The following is a 17,474-nucleotide window of genomic DNA, read 5'->3' as shown; positions in this document are numbered from 1 at the left end:
CATTATCTGACAACAAGATCAGGGTCTATGTTAATGGCAGTTGGACTCATATAATGTTCAATAATATATGGTAGTATACTTCAATCAAGAAAAGTCAGCAGGTATCAAGTTCTGGTTACATTCAGATCTTTTATTACAAAGAAATACTTTAATTCTGAGGCAAGCAACTATTTACCTGCAATTGCTGAACAACTTTGCTGAGTGGTTTAGATCCATGCTTCTCACAACCCTTTTTGTAGCTCTGAATTAACTCTGCTGTTGTCCAGGTCGGTTCTATGCAAAAGAAGTAAAGGTTATTAAATTCCTAATAGGTATATAACAATTAAGTTTCTGAATATGGAATGTTTAGTAACACTAGTAAAATAATGGTATGTACCAAGATATCTGAGTTAATATGAATGAGAGAGTTCAGTCTCATTCTTTTCACTAGCAAACCAAAATACTAGAGTGGCCTAATTAGAAGTAAAGTCTAGTATTGTTTTTGTACTATGTATAAATATAATGACCATACACTCTATGACAAGGTGATGAGTTTCATCTTTTACTAACTTAACAAGCACAATGCAGAAGAAACAAAATGGACATTGAATGTTTTCGTTTGGTATAAAAAGTAAAACACAGAATCATGTTATGGAAATTTTAATAGATTAACTAATTTCTTCAAGATCAAGCTGGTTAGGTAATTAGCAGCATCAGCTAAATCAATGACAATGCTTTGCCCATAATTTCATAATATTTTCAACAAATATGCAACAAAGCAGTCGAGATTTCTTGCTAATTATTACAGCTGCAACTGTATTATGGACATTAATGACAGATATATTTTATTAAGTGTATCATGAACTTAGTCTTAGATGATAAGTGAATAACAAGGGGCCATAGTACATACGCAAAAATCTGGCAATGCTTGACCCCTCCCCCTTCCTGTACATATGCATACATTTATACACACACCCACCTATGTACATATGCTTGACACACACACCCAAATTCTATAGAATGGCCTATATTTAATCCATGCAAAAACGATCAAGGATTAATAATATTTAACATGATTAATAAAACAGATAGTCCACCAATGTTGAATGTCTGGCTGCATCAAAGAAATAAGCTGCATAACTTTAAAAAGTCTGTCTAGTGTCTGCTAAAATTAAAATGCTGACCGAAGAGTCAAACAGGTTACGTACTATAGGAATATCATCAACAGGCACAAAGTCAGGCTGAAGCAGAGCAGCATTAGCTGCAGTCTGCTGGGCCGCCACATAAATATCCACAGCATCACTGATGTTATCATCCAGTTTTTGATTGTTCTCACTGTCAGTAGACTCAGTATTGTGAATGCGCTGATGTCGTTTTACACTGGCCTGCAACGAGTGATATGCGCCACATGGAACATGTGCATCTAATAATTTCAGGTTGTGCAAGTGACGGACAGTACATATCAAATGATGCATTCAAAGGAACTTTTGATAATCCAATAGCTAGCAGCTGAGCAAGTGAACATGTGTCAGATCCTTTATAGATTCTGGATCAGGATTGCTAAGACCAGCTGCACAATGTGTCAGTATGATGGGTCCGGGCAGGAAACATTCAGGAAAGTAATTTTTCCATGAGGTGTGCCACGAGCAACAGCAGCTGGAATCATCACACTTAATAATCTACAGAAATATTGACTATGCCTGACATGATGCACGACCCATTTCACTTCTGGTTCATTGGGTGATTCATGCTCTACTGGGTCAATATTTTCCTGCTTTCTCAAAGCTCAGCTTTTCCAACCCCATGTTGATTGTTTTTCCTGATGCAATGAGATGTAACCCATAGTGACCATGAGATAGCACTTGTCCAGCTAGCTCTCGGCTCAGTGCAGCCATCCAGCACTCAACTCTGCTATAGGCCAAATAATGCAGTGAGTGGGTGCATGACAAATACACATCCAGATCCCAGTCAACAAATCTAGTGGCTGCAACTTCTATAGAGGTTTGGGAAATCTTGGATTCTTGTCCAGTAATCCATCACTTGCTATGACCATTACTGGTTTCACAGGACCATCAGCTGTGCACATTACTGGCTGGAAACTTGGAATTGAGTGCAGACATTCTGTATCATGACCATGTGTAAAAGCTGTACTGCTGCTATGTTTCATTGAGCGCACTGCAGTATACGTAGGACCGATGTATGTTACAGCATCAACTAACTTTTCTGGAGTCACGACACAGGAAGCATAGGCAGATGGGATCAGTTTATGGCGAGACATGACAGCAAAGTCATGATCTGGCAAATGAACTGTATACTTGAGATGCATCAGTCTAGGTGCCTGCTTCATCGCTGCCAGGATTCCAAGTGGCACTTTAGCCTTGTCGTCTTGGCTGAGATAGAAGCACGCGTCTACTCCAAACACAGAAGTTCATCTAGGTATGACATAGATGCAAACACATATGCCGCATCTTTGTGACAGTCATGAGCGGTATTGGCAGCACTTGTCAGTTTCACAGGTACAGTCTTTATGTGATGTTTGCCTTCCATTGAGCTGGATCATCTAGGAAGAAGCTGCAGACACATCACTGATCTCAACAGATGATAGCCTTGTTTTTAAAAGGTTTTATGTAGGTCATCTAGTGTCTTACATGATCGCAGTCCCTGCGACTGCCAATTGGTCGCTGGTCGCAGCACCAACCAACACTATATCAGTAATTGCTTTGAGAAGATCCAGATTGTTGTCTGTGATGGCTGGTCTACTACCCCTATCCCTTGTAAACTTTTGTTGTTTTTGCCCCAGATTTGGGTGTTCTTCTGTGATATCTTTGAGAGTTCGTTTGAGTTTGAGATGGCACTCATGTTGCCTTGTGGCCTACAGGTGCAGCTGCTTCAATTTCAGTTTCTTTTGCTTCACATTCAATTCAACTGACTTCATTTTCTCCTTTAGTTCCTTTGTTATAAGGCCTGCATCTCTTAAATGTAGTAAAGCTAATAGCTGTTCTTGGGCTTCAGAGATGTCACATCGAATACTGGTCTGTTGTGGAGTTTCTGCTGTTTTCATGATCATGGTGGTAGGTTCAGACATGGCTGAAGTCGATGGACTTGATGCAGTGTCCCCAGCCAATATAGGTGGCAACACATCAGATGCAACTGAAATCATGATTGTAGGTGCTAAAGCATTAACATCAGCAGGAGAGGATATCTCAGGCACTTCAGACTTTGATACAGTTGAATCCGATGCCGATGATGGTGCTAGTGTGTGTGAGCATGACCAGAAAGATAGAAGATTGCTTCTGCATGCCAACACTTTACTTGCTAGATCAGCATTAACATATTCATATGTAATTCCATCACGCTTTATTTTATCCCATAACCAATTAGTATCTTTTTGTTGTTCTTGTTTACTAGTTTGTGGCTTAGCTTTACACACAGCTTTGTAAAAACAGTAATACTTGACCATATTATCCATCCTGATTTGTACTAATAGTGGACAGATGTAAAGACCAGTGTTAATACTATAGTCAGGGCAGCAGCACGAACAGAGCACAGAGGCAGCTAAAATCTTGAGCTAGCGGCAGTCGACAGTGAGACCAGATTGAAGGATGTGTAATACATAGGGCAGGCCACCAGACTGTGTCAGACTTGCTGCTGAGCTGCATCATAGCTAGCAATCCGTGGTACAATGGCATACAAGTGATACCTCTCCCACAGTGCTACTTCTCCCAGTAGATGTGGCTCATTTGAAGGCCACCATAGACAAATTATTATTAAGGTTTCACCCACCCACCAGTTTCCTATGTGTACGTACATTATCAGTGGTCCCCCCACATATGCAAGCTTATGCATTTGGGTTAACCATCCTCCATATGTACATACTAAATGGAGGGACCCCAACTGTCTTTTCATATTAAACCTGAACATAACACAAAAGCTAACACTAAAATATGGGCCCCACTTTCAAATACTCAACACAGTCACATGTTTTCAATGTGGCATTACCTCATTTGATATGCCTGAACTGAATATTGTAATTGTAATTATATTTTGTGCTCAACTCAGTGTGGCATTACCTCATGTGATATGCCTCAATTAAAAAATTTCAACAACTTTTAAATAATCAAAAAGTTAAATCTACCAAAATCTTTGCAACTATGCCAAATGACAATTTACTGATAATGTACTTTACCAAATGTAAGAAATGTCATACAGTTACAGTGACTAAGGACTGTTTCATATCAAATGAGAAAACAAGGTTATCACAAGGAGTAGATAAATATCACCTAGTCTTTACAAAAAATGACATAAACTTGAGTTAAGATAACATTTTCTTTAATAATCATTGCTTCTTGGAACAAATGACCTGAAACAACTTATAAATGCAGTGAGTTTAAACCAGAAAGGAATTATATACACTCTGAATTTTCTCCTGGCTGTTACCAATGTAAACACGTCCCAACATTCCTGTAAGTTCAGATAAAATATGAAAACAAGGGTCATGAAAAGTTTACAAATCAAAAGACGACCATGGATCACACATGTGAATGTTGTGTGTTTAAATACTAAGAGGGCGACCTTCAGGTTCTAAAGAAGTTTTGAATTTTTTTAAACCCTCTATAGTGCAAGGCTTTTTTGGATACATAAACTTTAATATAGTATTAACAGATAATAAAATTTCACCTTCATAGCCACATCTTATTAAAAAGCATCTGGCAAGTAACTATTACCATAAAAATTAATCAGTCAGGGAAAATTGTAATATAATTGGTCAATGGATCCTTCATGTATCAGCTGAACATACAAGAAACACGTTCTTTGACGATTTAAAATTATTCTTCAGTATCCTGGTGATCATAATTTAAACTTGTCATGAATATACAAGATCACTGACCCATGACTGATTTACTTTTTAGCTGAATTTGTTTAGTCTCTGCAAAAACAATCAAAAGGTGAATAGTAAACATTAAAGCTGATAGCATACAGGTAAAGAATAGCATGTATCAAAGGATATACTGATTTGTTTCAAAGCATATTTGTCATTATGATGCAAACAAATAAAATACATTTTGTAATACATTTTCTTCATGCTAAAATGGGGGCCCCGAGTGGCCAAGTGGTCTAAAGCGCTCTTCGTTACGGATCACTGCCATCTCACCTCTGTCTGCGGCGGTTCGAGTCTAAGATTCAGCCAATGTGGGCTTGTGAGAAAGCTTGCCAGTAGCTTCTCGTGGGTCAGTGGTTCTTTCCGGGGTTTTCCAGGTTCTTCCTCCACCATTAATACTGGCCACCATGTATAGCCTATCGTGCTGAAAAATGGCATTAAACCCCACAACAACAACAACAACAATCATGCTAAAATACTACACTATGTGACCACTCCAGTGGCCAAAGTGGTTAGTGTCCGCCTTGGATACAGGAGGTCACAGGTTCAAACCCCAGCCGACTCATACCAAAAACTTATAAAAATAGTACTAACAGCTGCCTAAGTAGATGCTCAGCAGTAAGAGGTTAGAGCAAGGTTGGTCAGCCTGGCATCAGGATAACAGGACTCTGTGGATTGTCCTGGTATCAAGATAATGTGACTGGGTGGGACATCATGTTACGTGTCTGTGGTATGATGCCCCAGTGCTAGACATCACTATAAACTGCCACACTGTAGACGTTGTAGTGATGTGACTGAACTTTTTTAAAAGCAACATTAAAAAATCCAAATCACACATACTCTATACTGTTAAGAATGCCATGGAAACATATGGCCTCAAAAATTGGTAACTGCTTGTGGAATCAAAGAAAACAACTTACTGCCAGAAGCATATCACCATACATAATTTATTTAAATGTACACCAGGTTCCTAATGCAAAAAGAAATCACAAGGGAGGCAACTATAAGATGACTGATGATAGCCAAATAGGAAAGTTTCTCACTCCTTAATAAACAAATACTCTTCTACAGGTCAAAGCAGCAACAAAGAATTGGATGTAAACAGTCAACCCTGCTTCAGCACATATTTAACCAGCTGCAATATCCTGTATGTCCATTTGAATGATGTTGAAATACTTTGTGAATGAAACAAATTAGGTAGTTTTCATTGCATTTAAAGGTGCTGACCTGAAAATTCATTGAACTAATGATGCAGATATCATTCACAATGCTGTGTGCAACAAACTAGAGCCTAAAGTCAATATGTTTAAATAATAAACAATAGATAAATGACAACAATTAAAGTTAATTATTATATCCCTAGGACAAAATGATAAATATAAATTTCAGATTACAATCCTAAACTATTTTTTAGATACTATAGTATTCGCACACCACAACATTTGTTGGTACCCCACTACCAATTTTAAAAATGGAATATATCAATAATATAAAAAATGCACAAAACTTAGCCATTCCATTTGTCAATGTATAATTTCAAATTCTGTTGTCAGCAGGGGGTCCCAAACATTGGCAACTTGTTGGTGTTTCAAATAAAACTTTAGTAACATGGTCACCATATGTGCAGGTAAGATGTGATGTAGTTCATCGTCTTTCATAATTTTGATAATTCCATACATTTTGAATTTACATATCTTTGAACACATGTATACAAGAATTCCTTCTTTTTATTTGATCAATTTGTTTTATAAACATGAAAACAAGACATTGTAATGCTGGATGTACATGACACAGATTCTACTGAAACGGGCTGTTCTACAGACCAGAAAAGGACTGGACCGACTGCTTGTTTACACCAAAGCAGGTCATTCTGTATCCAAGTCGCTCTATACCTGACGTTTTGTACCCAAATGAGTCGTTTCATACCCAAAGCAATGGTCATGTCATACCCAATGCTATTGTCATTTTGTACCCAAAACTAAAGTCGTTTACTGCATGCACTGAAGTACAAATATAACCACCAACATTATATAAAAATGTATTTTCTACATATTTCAAACTGTTACATATTCGATTTCAGTGACTGTGTTGGTGACAGATGTATACCATATTACCTGGGGTGCATTATAGATGTTTTATTGCTGGCAGATTCCAAGCATGCATAAGTTTATTCAGTTATTTAAAACATTAAATATATAGCTATAAAACAGAGAAGTAAATATATGTAAAATGCAGTGCCAAGTTAAATTTAGCCCCCCTCCCTTCTCTGCAAGAGTATTTATGTGCTTTACATTTTGGAAGAAAACAAAATAAAACAGATTATGCAAATCAATGAAAATAATTTTTCACTCACCAATTTCTGTTATTTCAAATGAGAATTTCAGTGACGTCACTAATTTGTTAGCTTCTTCTGATCAGTGAAATTGTCCAAAACTTTTGCACAAGTTTTTAGGGCCAGCAGTCAACAGAAAAATGAACAGTATACTGTGATCTACAGTTTGAGTACAAGGAAGTGACAGCTGACAAAAGTTGAAATTAACACAAGTAGTGGTCATTGGAGACAACAAACTTAAGCAACACCGTTTTATCCACCTTCAGCCCATTATTAAAAGATCACAAAATTTCTAGTTACTTTTGTAATTGTTTCAGCTATGTTAGTCATTACTGAATAAAACCAAGAAAAAGATTTGAATGACTGCAAGAGAAACTACTTATTCAATTACTTAAACCTGGTCAACATTTTCTTTTTCTTTTACTTACAATGTGAATTATATGCAGGGATATTCTTTACTCATGCAATATTTATGGCAGGAACAGTTTATATGACAAAAGGTAGGTGCGTAATAGGGAACATCGCCGTGACGTCATGGGGAACGATCACGTGGGGGGGTTCCCTAGTCTGGTTGGCAGAAAGCCCATAGGCTTACTCCATATTTGATTGAATACACTTGTTACCAGAATCTTTTATTCCGAAACAATGGTCGTGTCTTGTTGTGTTGTTAATTGTGCTAGACGTTTTAAACCAAAGGACGTACCTTTTTACTGCCTACCTAAGGATCCATCTAAAAGGCAGAAATGGCTGGCTGCGATTAACAGAAAAAACTGGATTCCAACTGAGCACGATCGCGTATGCGGGAGCCACTTTATATCAGGTAAACATCGAAATTATGTATACAAATATACTGCTGTTTAACAGTGACATTTATTGCAATAATCATTGATTCTAGTCACTAGTTTTTCTGAAGCTGTCAAGATAAATCTTTATACTAAAACGTGCAATTAAAACTCTTTACAATCAATACACTCACCCCACGTTTTTGTTTTACAAAAATAAATAAAAATGTTTCCACGATGGAATCACAAGTTGTATTGTTTTGTCATTGATTAAACAACATTAAACAATTCTGTCTCCTGCTTTTTATGCTGATAATCTTTTATAAACAAAGGAAATATAACATTCAGTAATAAAACTTGGAAACAATTTATATCACCCTCCCTTTTATATAATTTTAGGCAAGAAGAGTGACAGTCCTAATGACCCCGATCACGTACCCAATGTCAGCATGGGATATACAGTTAGCACTGCCGATCCACTGTCATCCAAGAAGAGATTTGAGCGAACCCATAATCGGTCAGCCAAGAAACAAGGTCAAGAGGAATTGGAGTTACATAGAAAACATGATTTGTTTGCTGCAGAAGCCCTTATTGACTTGAGCCATACCAACAATGAGCACTTGATTCCACCCAGTGAGACCAAGTTACAAAGCTGTGATAATCATGCAGGTAATATTTCAAAATAACTTATAATAAAAACAAGTTAATGTAATATAAGGAAATACATATTTAGCTTTTAAAGTAATACTATTGTCTGTTGTATTGATTATACTTTGAATATTAAAAAAAGGTTAACAGTAATATTTGTATCAATGACCATAGTTTGAATATATTTTGATGAGCATGTAACATTGGGTTTTATCGATTTTTTATGCCTCAATTACTTTATAATATGCAACCTTCATGTGCATCAAATAACCGCTATTTTCTTGTTTCACAGGTGATCATCATGACACTTGCCTGCGAATGATTGCAGATCTTCGGATTAAAAATGAAAAAGCCATGGATGAGCTTGCAAGACTGCAGGAGGAAAATCGTTCCCTACAACAACAGCTTAATGCTATCAAGTTTACAGACTCTTTTCTAGAGCATGAGGATAAAGATGCCAGGACAAGATTCTTTACTGGACTACCCCACCACTCTTCCTTTGTTTGGATGGTCAAATACTTATCAGACATTCTTCCCAAGTGTAAAGCTTTGTCCACTGGCTCTGTTCTTCTTCTGATTTTGATGAAGTTGAGACTCAATATTCAACACCAGGATCTTGCATACAGATTCATGGTGTCACAAACAGTTGTGTCGGACATTCTCAATCAGGGGCTGCCACAGCTTGCCAGGAATTTATGTTTTCTGGTGCAATGGCCAAATAGAGAGACAGTGCACAGGAATTTGCCTGATGTATTCAGAGAAACATACATAAAATGTCGCGTTATTATTGACTGCTGCGAAATTTTCATAGAGCGGCCCGGGAACTTGACAGCACGTGCAACTACATTGTCAAATTACAAGCATAACAATACAATTAAATTTCTCGTTGCCATTAGTCCAACGGGTTCTGTCAGCTTTATTTCAAAAGCCTTCGGTGGCAGGACCTCAGACAAAGTGATCACTTTGCGGTCAGGATTCTTGGATCTACTTGAGTATGATGATCAGGTTCTGGCCGATAGAGGTTTCTTAATAGCAGAAGAAGTTGCATCACGAAATGCTCACTTGATCATGCCTGCTTTTACAAAGGGAAAGAACCAACTAAGTGCTAGGGAGGTTGAGAAAAGCAGAAGGATTGCACGTGTGCGCATACATGTTGAGCGTGCAATTGAGAGAATAAAAAACTTTAAAATATTAAGTTCAACAATGAGCTTGAAGCTGGTACCTCACTCAAATAATATCATGACCATCTGTGCATCATTAAGTAACCTACACCCCAAGCTGGTTAATTAAGTATCAAGCATTTTAAAGCCATAATTCAAGAATATTAACATAAACAAAGAAGATATTTTGTATTTCAAGAGCATATTTATTTCCAAGATGTATCACATTCATATCATGATGTGTATAAAGAATCTTTTGGAAATCAAATAATGTACACTTCACTACTGATCTGTGAAATTTGAGGACCAGACACGTTTTGTATTAAATACATGTGACATCACTGATCCCTATGATTGTGTTTTCATTTTACATTGACTCTCTCTCTCTCTCTCTCTCTCTCAAAAGACAATTGTGAACATTATAGTTCTGAAACATGAAGTTATTATCCAAATGAGATTAAACTCAGACCTTATTAGAGTACAAAACTGGGCACAACAAAATAGGATGGTAATTAATGAAGATAAAACAAAATGTATGATTTTGGAGACATCACAAAAGCTACACAAGTAAGGGAAACCACAACTATATCTTGCACTACAAAATCATCCATTAGAAAATGTTAAACATGAAAAGCTTGTATGTGTGAACGTAGATAATTTATTATGGAATGACCACATTGATAAGCTTTGTATAATAAAGCATTATTAGTATTATTATTATTATTATAGTGCACAAATGCTATATCCATGTGCTATATGTACAATTCACTATGTGGCAATGTTAAAAACTAATTTTCCTTACAGCGGGGACAGTACCAATTTCCTCTTGGTTTTCGGCGCACATTTACACAAGCATAATGGAACCACTGGAATGCGCAGTCATCGTTGTCACATTTTATCATTTTTCCATATTCCTGCTGATCACATATGCAATATGTGGCCACATTATCATTGTCAACAGCATCAATAACACCATTTTCAAGTTCCCGAGTCACAATTTCTGGTAGAACAAACGACATGAAAAACTCTCTGCATGCCATCACCAAATAAGAAGTGCTGATAATTCAATGCATTAGAAACTATAGCTGTTTCCTGATATATGTAGTTTATTGGAGCATTTAAAAATAACAATGTTTATGTTTACATGTATCATACTTTTAAATTATTCTTTCCAACTTCAAATTCAAGTACAATATGATATGAACAATTATTTACTAATCATGAAGCAACGAATGATTACCCAGCCATGCAAGTGCAATGTGCACAATGGACTGTAGCTTCCTTCTTTCTCAGACACACCCAAGGGTGGTGCGGTTTGTCTTTCATTCTCTGAGACGGTGTCACCTTAGCTGAAAGGAAGCAGACAGGGCTGTCCTCTTCAATAAAATGGTAATACACCTCCTTCACATGCCCACTGACAACATAACTGAAAAACAAATGATATTCAGCCAGCACTGGTTCTTCAGAAATTCAAAAAATTATGTTCATGTAGTAAAACATGGAGAATTGCGAATTAATACATATATCTGCTGTGCAGCATAACTTTAGTTTAATTGAAATTTACTTTTAAATGGACAATTCGCTCAATATTATTAGATATGTGGGAAAGTTAACATGCTCATATAAAAATATTAGTTGATGCAAACACTACTGTACCATTTCGATCTTACACACCATCCCCCGTCAAACCTACAGCAAAGATTTTTTATACGTCTGGTTTCCTTTCATGTATTAAAACAAATACCTATATACTATAGTTCTCCTATGGATAAAAATATATTGTTTTATAAGCTTACCTGTAAGCATCAAGGGATTTAAAAGACTTCATCTTCTCAGCGGAGTAAATTGATGGTGTGTCAACCAGGTAGCAATAAATATCGCCAAATGTCAAGTCTGGCCAAATGCAGGGGTCTGATGTCCATCCTAACTTAAGATTATATGGATCCGGCAGACCCTTATAATCTTTTATGCCATTTAATTTTTGTATATAGCGAGCACGCGCTTCGTTTGGTAAGCCATTTGCATAAGTTGATCGACCTTCTTCCTTCGCCGCCATAGTGGTTCTGCCAACCAGAGCTCTGCGCAAGCTTAGTTGTGACGTCATACAAGGAATCCCCGATATTCCCTATTAGAGAGGGAGCAGTAAATGTGACAATATGGTATATTTGACCGTGTACAATGGGTACAAATTGATCATCACCTTGGATACAAAACAACCACCACCTCCAGTATGAAACGACCATCACCTTGGCTATGAAAACCAATTACTACCGTTTATTAAAGGACAGGGTATGGACTATAAACCTTTCACAGAGAACCCGTGTTGTTTTAAACACCAATAAATTGAGTTACGGGCTCCACGGCGAATATCGGGTTATTATAAATTGATGAATTAAATGGCGTCTTGTGCATTTTTCGCCAATCTTCGTTTTAATATTGGGAGGGGGTACAAACAAGCATGAGGGAGTGCGAATATTTTACACACCAGTTTTCCAGGGGTCAGGTGGATCTAGATAGCCCTGTATTAACGATTGGTCGTCAGGAAAACTGACGGACTTTTTCATCGTTTTCTTGACCTCTCCGTTTTCTGTTACAGCACTCTGATTTTCATCAGTAACAATGACACTGATTCCTGTCATATTTTCAGCATCGTCAAGTGCGGATGTCGGTGGTTTGTTTACTTCCTCTTCAGAAGGGGGCGAGAAAACATTATCGTCAGCATCATTGATATCCTCTTCAACTAGCCCGTGTGTGCCTAAAGCACCTTGCGCACAAGTTTCTGTCATTGTAATTTGTCGCTGTCTACATTTTGTTGACAGGTAAAAGCTAAATGATCAAAGAATGTTGAAAAATATAGAAGGGATACACCAACAGAATACCATTGTTACGGTTGCGCACTGACACTTCCGGTTAAAAATGTAAAAGTAGATTTTATTCGATGGCTACTATTGACCAATCATCGCACTGATTGTATTTAGGATGAAAACCGGTGCTGGCGGACTTTCCGAATATTACAGAAGGTTGAGTTGTTTGTGAAAACAAAAGAAGATGAACACTTCATGATTCTTCGTTTGTTAATGAAGCTAGGATAAAAAAGCGGCACAAAAGTTGGAAATAATATCCTTATAAAAAAATACAGATTTAAAATATAAGCCTGTTTAAACTTTATGCTTGTTTTCGCGTACAGTGCCATTACTCTGCTGTATACGCTTTACCCGGTTATAGACGTAAAGTTTTCACATTCAAATCAGGTAATTATCACATAGAGGCTATTTTTAAAACTATTTTTCCTAAGCTGTCTTAATCAGTTGTCACGTATCAAGTCTTTTTATAATCTCACTCGTAACGAAGTTAATCTCTTGCATATACTTATAAGTTCGGTGTTTTATACCCCTGGAGCCAGTATAAGGTTTTCGTTTCCAATATTGAAGCAAAACGCATACCGAATTCGAGCGATTGACAAAAATAAAATACAGCAATGCTTACCATTTGAAAAGATGCAATTGTCACCAGAATATTTTGTTCAAAATAATATTAATTTTGGACATAGAGGATACCCATCCCCCGTTTTCCGGACTCGCGATATAATAATAATAATAATGAGGAGGACTTTGTATAGCGCCTAATCTTTAGAAGCTCTAAGCGCTTTACAACATTAGACAACACCTATAAGATAAGAAACATAATGATATTATTACAAAAACAAACAACATGAAATTAGAAAAACATTAAAAAATATTTAAAAAAGCATGCTGAGAATATTTCAGGTAGGAAACATTAGGTCATTAAGTTTGTTCTTGTTGTCGAAATAAGTGAGTTTTGAGAGCCCTCTTGAATGTGATCACTGTGTCTTTGTGTCTAAGTTCAATGGGCAATTCATTCCACGTTGCAGAGCCCTGGTATGCAAAAGAACGCTGTCCATATGAGTTTGTTTTCATAGTGGGAATAATGAGTATACGATTGTCAGAAGAGGAACGTAAGTATCTTGCTGGTGTGTACACATGGGTGAGGTCAGATAGTTATGATGGACTAGAGTCCTACAGTGAAATGTAGCACAGAGAACAAATTTTGTGTTTGATTCTGGATCGAATGGATAGCCAGTGTAGGGTATAGAGCAGCGGAGAGGTGTGTTGGCCTATTCTGTGCATAGCTTCGAAAAGATGTAATGTTTATCCATTGAGCTACAGAAATGAAATATATTACATTGGACTGTTTCTGTCAGCCGTTCAGTCGAGTAATTAGGTCAGGTTTATAGCTAGTTTTACAAAATTCAACGTAAAAATGCCAATAAATGGCAAGAGATATTAACTCATTCGGCCCCGGAGGTTTTTGTCAGTTTTGCCTGAAATGTGCGTAGGAAAGACATTTGAGGGGATATTTCTGAATACATCGTATAACATCGGCTTTCAAAGATTTTCCATGAGACTAATGCCTAGTTGTATTAGAAACATCATTTTCCATTGGTTATTTTGCTTTCGCATGAGCAGAAGGGTAAAAGTTGGGTTTTTTTTGTTTTGCTTAATGGACCCATCATTTTCATATGGAGACTGCAATTTATTCCAAATGCCCACCTTATCCTAGTTTTTGCAAAGGTTCACCTGTCTGTGCAGTTAAGACTGGTATGCCTTAGAGCTGAGGCCAAAAGGTCTAAAATCCAGACTCAAAATCACATTCCAATCTCGAGCAAATTTTGGGTGCAAAAAAACGGGTCCAAAAAATGAGGTTTTTCTCTCTGTATTTTGTAGTGCAACTAGAACTTCCAGATTATTTGATATCATTTTAGAGCTATATCTGTCTGCTGTTTTTTAATACCACCCACGTTGGTGTATCTTAAATGACCTTGATGCTGCAGAGCATGGAAGTAGGGTACAGCCTCATCACGCCTACAGACAGGATCGGGGCCGAATCGGTTAAGAAAACTAAACTTATCTTGTAAAAAAGTTAGTAAAGTTCAACATTTTATGAAAATTAAGTTATTACTGGAAGAGAAACAACAATGAATAGGATGTAATGTGTTTTGATGGGGAAAAATTGCTACAGAGATTAGAAACAGACTATATGCCGGGGAATTTGTCGTGAATATATGTTCTAGCGGCAAGTAGATACGATGGGTAGCAGACGATTTTGTACGTGTGGGACAACTTCTTGCAAAATTGGAAACTCAGATTAAAATACAGTTTTGTTTTAAGGTACACATTTCCATCTTTTATAAAGTGTATTTATTTGTATGATTCTAAAAGATGCATAGTAAATCGAATTTTATGGGTTACAGGTTCAAGAAAGTCATGGAGTGGGTCTTCACGTTGCCATTTAGAAATCACATTTTTATGTGCATTTTTAGTCTAAATGTGGGATATTTTTGTACACTTTATGAATATCACTCTTCTTAATTAATGTACGATTGTTCTTTCTGGATACAAAATGGATTTTTGACCCAAAATAGCATGTGATCCAATGTTTACAGAAATGACATATCTTTGCGCAGAATTGGCTGACATGGCGGTATGTATGACATTTACTGCCGAAATAACAGTGGTGTGTGGCATGTTCCAGTGTCAATGAACATCAGAAAGATAAGGCAAATTTTCAGAAATATTGCACACACACACACACTGGGTAGTCCATATCAGTGCTTTGCAAGAATTAAAGTCATAATGTTTTAGTCAGACTTTACTTACTCTGATATCAGTTTTTCTAATAAGTTCAAATTCTTACGCAAGCAAATCTACATGTTTTCAAGTTAGTTGGCCTTCATTTCAGCTGGCTGGAATGCAATGGAAGCCAGGAATACCAAAATCGGTTATAAAGGATGACTAGTCCACGATGTAAGACAGCACATGTTGATTTTGTTTCTTTGGTATGTCTTACTATCCAAATAACACCCATGTATAGTGTGTTCCGATGTCATTGACATCAGAATGAGTAGTCAAATTTTCAGAAATATTACACATACTTGGCAGCCTATATCGACACTTTTGTACCAGTGTATCTGCCAGGGGTGTAAAATTGAGGGTACAAAAAACCCCTAGGTGTCAAAACTGGGGGTCAAATAAAAAATGTGGGGGTCAAAAATGTACTGACAAATTTTCATACAACTTGTACTTTTTCAGCTTGAAATAGGATATTGCAACTTGCACAACATACTCTCTCTCTCTCTCTCTTTCTGTAAACATACAAATACACAAACATGCACAATTAACAAACAAATGCATTGTCCATTCAAAGAATAATTTTATTAGTTCATTTTTCTTTTAAAGTAATACTTTTAACAGTCGCCTCAACAATATTGTAGCCCATCACATTACATATAAGCCAATACAAAAAGCCAAATAAATCTTTTTAACCAAATGGGAGTTAATTTACTGCCTTTCATCAAATGTGTACTCTCATAGGTTTCATTGTACTTCGTCCTAGAACACATTTATCCAAATATCAAGGAGGATACTGATTCATCTTCTTTCTAATAAGTTACACTTGAACTTTAAGATCTTTCTTTTATTGCAGTAAAAGTTAAAAACCATCAAAATCTGCAATGACCCGCTGACTTTGTAATCCAAATAATGCATTTGTCTCTGCAAGTTTACTGATTTCTATGTTGTGAAATAATGTCTTAGGTTATAATGTGTTCTCCAGATATCTTATGGCGAACAAGGGCCTATTTTTAAAATTCTAAAATCCTGTCACGGAAGGATTATTCACTTTTGCAGTCTTTGCAATCACGCGATCAGAAGTCACAACGGTAATCATAATGAATATTCCAGTCAAGGGAATAATTTTTTCCATTTTTCATTAAAGTTAGATCCACAGTTACTCTTTTGTGTTCTGCTTCTTTCACTTTCTTCGCTAATGTTTTTAGTGCATGACGTTTTAATCTGGCGATCACTTTCTAGTGCAACGAGGCTTGATGTTAAATATCTAGAACAGCTTGCTGAGCTCGATGGAAATCGCGAGAAGCTCGCGAGATTAGGGGAAGCTACTCCGTCATAACATTGCCTATGCTAGTCTGGTTCATTGTTTTATATGTTACCTGCATTGCACTTTGCTACACGAATAGAGGAGCGCAAGGCAGGGAGCAAACAAAGCGGGGAACCAGTCAATGCCTATACGCAAAGTATTTACAGTGCCATCCATCGTCCAATGCATTGGGTATTAAATAAATCATGATCATATTTTGAAAATCCTTTGCGTCAAAAAAATGCACGGTAACAAAATGTGTACGTCAGTTTTCTCCAGCGTGCGTCCCTGACGCACAAATGTGTGTAAAGGGAAACATTGTTGTACTAATTTATGTGTAATTAATATACTTACTGCGATGTCTTTATCCTGGTGGAATCAATATCTGACATTTACAAATAGACGCATTTTCCTGTTCAGTTGACATCATTTGAATTTGTTGAAATGAAATGCCATCGCAGTCGAGGTATGCCGAAGTAGGTTTAAGTCAGAATATGTTTTTTGAACAAAACAAAACGGTGCTTGCTGTTCAAATAGGCACTATAGAAATAACAATACCGAATCCATATACCTCTTGAAGAAATGCATTGTGTTCTTAATATGTATTTATTTCTTCTAATTTTATATTTATTTATATATATATATATATATATATATATATATATATATACATACAGAGATCTCGGAAACGCTTAATTACGCACATTTGGACGCCAATTTTTGATCTGGGAAGCAGAAAA

General features: G+C 36.7%; 4 protein-coding genes across 5 annotated transcripts in view; 2 read left to right on the top strand and 2 right to left on the bottom strand.

Moving 5' to 3' along the window:
• LOC149805447 (uncharacterized) overlaps positions 1-12,670 on the bottom strand; it is an 88,152-nt gene extending 75,482 nt beyond the window's left edge. For both annotated transcript variants that reach the window (XM_089950038.1, XM_089950039.1), the window contains exons 1-2: positions 12,266-12,670; positions 176-273 (exon numbers count right to left, since the gene is read on the bottom strand). In XM_089950038.1, coding sequence (XP_089806164.1) covers positions 176-273; positions 12,266-12,566 — 399 coding nt within the window. In that variant the 5' untranslated portion in view covers positions 12,567-12,670. The remainder of the gene's footprint in view (positions 1-175; positions 274-12,265) is intronic.
• Positions 7,707-10,125, top strand: LOC149805449 (uncharacterized). Its single transcript, XM_089950036.1, has 3 exons — positions 7,707-8,010; positions 8,372-8,641; positions 8,913-10,125. The coding sequence occupies exons 1-3, from the start codon at positions 7,836-7,838 to the stop codon at positions 9,908-9,910; spliced, it is 1,443 nt and encodes a 480-aa protein (XP_089806162.1). The 5' UTR covers positions 7,707-7,835; the 3' UTR covers positions 9,911-10,125.
• LOC149805448 (uncharacterized) lies at positions 10,828-11,906 on the bottom strand. Its single transcript, XM_089950037.1, has 2 exons — positions 11,577-11,906; positions 10,828-11,206 (listed from the first exon to the last, which is right to left on the bottom strand). The coding sequence occupies exons 1-2, from the start codon at positions 11,882-11,884 to the stop codon at positions 11,017-11,019; spliced, it is 498 nt and encodes a 165-aa protein (XP_089806163.1). The 5' UTR covers positions 11,885-11,906; the 3' UTR covers positions 10,828-11,016.
• A 96-nt stretch (positions 12,671-12,766) lies between the features above and the next one.
• The window catches only part of LOC149805446 (serine/threonine-protein kinase VRK1-like), a 64,179-nt gene continuing 59,471 nt past the window's right edge, over positions 12,767-17,474 (top strand). Inside the window, exon 1 of the mRNA XM_089950030.1 lies at positions 12,767-13,031. The gene's annotated coding sequence lies outside the window, so the exon portion shown is untranslated. The remainder of the gene's footprint in view (positions 13,032-17,474) is intronic.

The sequence above is a fragment of the Sinohyriopsis cumingii genome, chromosome 2 (assembly GCF_028554795.1).
Source record: "Sinohyriopsis cumingii isolate HCF-2022 chromosome 2, ASM2855479v2, whole genome shotgun sequence".
NCBI classification, from domain to species: domain Eukaryota; kingdom Metazoa; phylum Mollusca; class Bivalvia; order Unionida; family Unionidae; genus Sinohyriopsis; species Sinohyriopsis cumingii.
Note: the sequence above shows the minus strand (reverse complement) of the source record. Positions and strands in the feature narration are given on the sequence as shown.